Consider the following 4945-nt stretch of genomic DNA (forward strand, 5'->3'; position numbering starts at 1 on the left):
ATTATCATTCAGCGCTTCTTAAGTCTCTGAAGATCATCATTTGCCATGTTGATGATATCTGATGGATATGGCTCAGCGATAAATGCAGACGTATCTTACTATCGACAAATTCAATTTGAGGGAGACAAAAAGATAAGCAACCTTGTTACAAGTCAAGCAGACCGCCTGGTGTAACTCAAAATGTTATTTATCCGCGTTGATTCAATTTGATAAACTTATGCTAATATAAAACTAGAGAGTTGTTGCAAGCACTACCATCAAGGGGCACCGTGGTCAGGGTTGCTAATGCGTATTCCTTTGAGTAACTTGTCATACTAACTATGAATATGTGGCTGCTTAGATTTGAGCTTTGGTAAATAAATACTACTTGCTCTTCGCGGGTCTCAACGAGGAACTGAAAATGGCCCAGTTATGCTGTAGGCCTGTTTGTGAATTATTTCCGTAAAAGTAACTCACGATTCATGTTCAGGATGATTCAATATACAGAGGGTAAGAGCTAAAGGTCCGCTATTAGTTATAAGAAAAAAATCACTTTCTGCTTTTTTCAGAGCGTCATATTAATGTAAGTCAGGTAGAATCATTTCCGAGGAGTGATCTCCTTAATCTATCGCCAATTTAGGTGCGTCAATAGATTTTGTGGCAGTGGTAAATGTTAGGTGGTTTCACATCTTGCACCGTTTACTGGATATTACATTTAACTGAGAAATAGTCTTCGATTTGATGAAGGACATTTAACAAAATTTTACTGAGCGAAGTAGACGTAGCTATAGGTCAGTAAGTAGCGAGTATAACTTGCAAGCTTATATAATGGTGTACTATAATTTCGAAGTACAATTGCAAAAATTTGACCAGATCGCAAAAAAATTAACGTCATCTCCTGAAGTTTGGAATAGCACTTAGATGCTCTCTAGACTTTGTCAAAACAAGAGAATGAGCCACGGCGACTTCGGCACAATATAACAGTATATATATATATATATATCCTTTGTACGAATACGAATATTGTTAGCTAGAATGAAAGTTTGTTATTCCATATCAAGAGTTCCGCATAACATTGTTTCTTTAACGGTTTCTGATTCTTTGGATACGACTGACTAATCAAGCTTCCAACCGATTCAGGGTTCAAGAATGACACAGAGGTTGCAGTGTGCGTGATGCATTCTAGTCCAGGCACGAATTCATATTTGGCGCCGTATCCTCCTCTCTGAACGCCCTCCGCCTGTCTATTCAGTCGACTGAGGCGGGGCGCCAAAATCAGTCAGAACTGGGTGAGACACGGGAACAACAGAGGCGTTTCAAGCAGTGAGTGTTTCTGGAGTTTGTATAAAGACTAGCGTTTTTTAAAGACTGAATAGACAACGAAAGCAGCAGCCAATTGGCTCTTGGAAGAAATTACTGTTATCAAAGCGTGACAGGACAAGCAATAAAATATAGCCAATATGCCGGCCATTCCTAAAGGTAAATTTGTGTGTTGTTTCACAATTCGTTTTGGGTTAAATTAATTTACATGAATAAAATAGAGAGTTCTACGATATCCTGTAAGGCAAATAATAGGGTGATCTCAACTCAACTAGCCGTAACGCATGTTAATACTAGCGCTACATTAATAAAGATAAATAAGAGCAGATGAGTCTTAAACGTACACGGCGCTTATTTTCGGTGTTAAATGCATGCAAAGCTAATAATAACACCCAAGTACGTTGATACGATCTAGTCTTAGAAAGCTATCGTTATATAAACGTGCAAATACCTTAGATGTTAGTGCATAAGTTAGGTCGATCATAAGTGCATTTTAAATAATGTGTATGTATTGTCTTAAACTATGTTTAATTTATTAACTTTTCTGTATACTATTTATAAATATCGTGCAGTTGGAAGTGTGGTGCAATATGAATCTCAATGGAACAGTGGGTAATTATAAGTGCCAATAGGATGGGATACCAACGAGAAACTTTAAATAATAATTTAGTTTTATAATTGCCAATCAAGAGTTATCGATTGGTTATTGGCGCCGAACAGCACAGCAGACCCGTTTTGCTACGTTGGTTATAACAACCGACTAGGAAACATATACGTGGAATAAAAATGTAATTATTACTAGGGTTGAAAGTAAGATGTAAGATCGCTGCTCTACGGGTATCAACTACACGACTCCAACAGAATGAGTATTTGGTCACTAGTAATTACTGAGTGCCTTTTGTCGCTAGTTGTTGATTATGATTATGCTAGAGAAACAATAGAAGGTTTGCCGTCAGAGTGATCTAATAACAAAGCCCGCGTAAAGTGTTTAAATTAAAATAGGCGCGAGGTAAAATTTTATCAGTTGACAAAAAAGCTCGATGCAAATATGTGGTTTCATAAAAAAAAATAATTGTTCACCTTAGCTCGCTGGTTAACTTGATCAAAAACCAAAAACGTTGCGGTTATCATCTGGTCAATAACACGTTCGGTTTATGGTAGTAGGAGTTGCCGTTATCACGTCATGGCGTCCTTTCAAACGACTGATAAAGCTAGGGGGTCTTAGAAATGACTTCTTATTCTGGTTCCACACAAAGAGCACTCAATACTTAATAGACTAACTTTTTGCCATAAAGCCTCGATGGTACAATGTTATGTACACTAAGAATGTAAATATATTATGATGTTATAATTGATGAGATTTTTTTATAAATAATTGTATAATTTTGTAAGGTTTACTAAATTTCGTCCAATCAAATTTCGATGAACACAGTGTTATATGCTTCTTTTCTGCAATTTTTCTTATTCGGATTATTATTTTATTGGGAGCCTTTAGTGAAACTCTTTTGCACGACGAGCTACACGACGAGTGATGTCTATAGATAAATAGAAGTTTTTTTGGGTTAATAAGCAATTACGTGATCAGTCATGTGTCAAAATGTGAGCAAAGGATCGTTTTCCCTAATCTTAGATTTTAATTTATTTCCTATAGCTATGGAAGCATATTCTGCGATGTTTCTTGGGTGTTTTTAACCAATAGTAAACATACGTAAATGTCATAATTGCGGTAGCTGTGTTTTATTGTAACCACTGATAACGAGCGAGATAAATCGTCCACTAACGTAACATATCTATGATTCAATTAGGATTGTGCAATTTTTGGCCAGCAGTTTCATAATACTTTCGAATTTATTTTCTCCTCATTTTATGTAAAACTTGACTAGGTAAGAAAATGCTATATACAGCCTAAAATAACTATTGATCCAATGGTTAAAAAAAGATCCGTTTCTCATATTGTCTATCATCGGGTCTATAGAGCTTTAAGAGGCCTTTCGACGTTTCCGTTCATCATCGATGTCATTTCGGACAGCATACATTGTTTCCTGTAAGGAAATAATACAAGAGTAAAGCTGTCTTGTTTGAGTAATATTACAGTGTAAAATTTTACTCTGGAATACGTTTTTTAACTTTTAGTCAAATCTTATTATTCACTTCAAGGGAGGACAGGATTCTGTAGCCATATAGTTCAATTAAAGATTCGTCAATAGCAATTGTTAGGTTGCTTTTAGGGATCTGAAAAGTCGTTAATATATAAAATTTTTATCTACCTATACATTATAAAAGAAATGGTTAAGCATACGTAAATACTAATAATAGACTTTGGTGACTGACTCATCTTCGTGTTTTGTTAAGAAATTGTTTAAAAAGTTTAGTTAGGGAGTTTTATTTATTCAGAAAAAAGTTACTGGCAGCTTGAAAGAATGTAGGTGATTTCACTTCACCTACATTCTGAAGGCTTCATTAAATGAATCAAATAGGTAAAATTATGGAAACTCTTAATTAAGAACTGTGTGTATCGCCAACATCGTCACATTTGCTACTTGTTTTATTACAATGCCACAGAGCATATGTGTACCGAAGTCCCCTGTAGATGATTTTTTTTTTAATTCTTTTATATTCCAGGAGCACTTTTCTGTATGGGGAATCCCCTTTTGGATATGAGTGCCGAAGTGGATCAAACATTCCTCGATAAATATAAGCTTGAGGTATTATTTAGATACTTGTTTTACTTTAGTCGTGATTTTTTTTTAATTAGAATTAAGTCTATTAAGTAAATAGGAAATCAAATACATAACAGATGAGTGCGTCCACTGAAAACAATTGTCTAACGGATATTGCATCTATAATATGGTTAAATAGGTTTAAATTTTTTTTACCTTCGCTAACATTCGTTTATCACCGACCATTAGAAACTTTTCCGTTTTAAGGCGGATTTTTTTTCTAGTTTGGACTTTAAAGATGGATATTTATGCGGCACAATACATTTTAGGCTCCCACTAATTCTCTTTCTTGAATTTAAAGGCTATTTCGGAAAAAAAAGCCCAGAAAAAAAGGCTCTAAGTTCAGAAGATTGTTTGATAGAGCTTTTGTAACTTAAAAGATGACATTTTTTACTTCAGGGACGCACTAGCTTAGGTCAATTTTCTGAGTTCGACGAGGACAACCATAAGGCTCCTTTCAAGGAGAATCGTTATCAGACAATCGGAAGCTTTTAGTTGAAAGTATATCAGAAATCGCAACGAGTGAGAAGCCTTGACGAGAGCCGTATACAGTCTATTTTTGGTGGCTAATTCTTTGCTTGTTTGACAGGAACCTTCCTAACAGTGGTTGAAGAAGATGGGTGCTTTCTCTGTCCTCTAGACGCCATGCTTTAATCTAGAGAATCGCTTTTTTTTTGAGAAAACCTACATAAAGAGCTATGGAGTCCTTACTCTTATACGACACACAAATATCCCGGCGATACTTAAGTAGCTTTCCGCTGCAGATAGAAACAAGTAAAAGAAAGATAAACTGAGATGTTTATCGGGAACGTTTATACTTTAAATCTATGTAAAATTCCCATTTGCCACAGAACCCAATGGTAATAACTTCTTAGACAGAGCAAGATGCGTTAGAATAACGTATAACTATTTTATCACTTGGGTAT

At 35.4% G+C, this 4945-nt stretch overlaps 1 protein-coding gene across 1 annotated transcript in view; it reads left to right on the plus strand.

The window, feature by feature from the left end:
• The first annotated feature begins 1053 nt into the window (after window positions 1-1053).
• LOC111248873 (uncharacterized) overlaps window positions 1054-4945 on the plus strand; it is a 7585-nt gene continuing 3693 nt past the window's right edge. Inside the window, exons 1-2 of the mRNA XM_086986596.1 lie at window positions 1054-1458; window positions 3922-4070. Coding sequence (XP_086842722.1) covers window positions 1440-1458; window positions 3922-4070 — 168 coding nt within the window. The 5' untranslated portion in view covers window positions 1054-1439. The remainder of the gene's footprint in view (window positions 1459-3921; window positions 4071-4945) is intronic.

The sequence above is a fragment of the Varroa destructor genome, unplaced genomic scaffold (assembly GCF_002443255.2).
Source record: "Varroa destructor unplaced genomic scaffold, Vdes_3.0 BEIS01000004.1, whole genome shotgun sequence".
NCBI lineage: Eukaryota > Metazoa > Arthropoda > Arachnida > Mesostigmata > Varroidae > Varroa > Varroa destructor.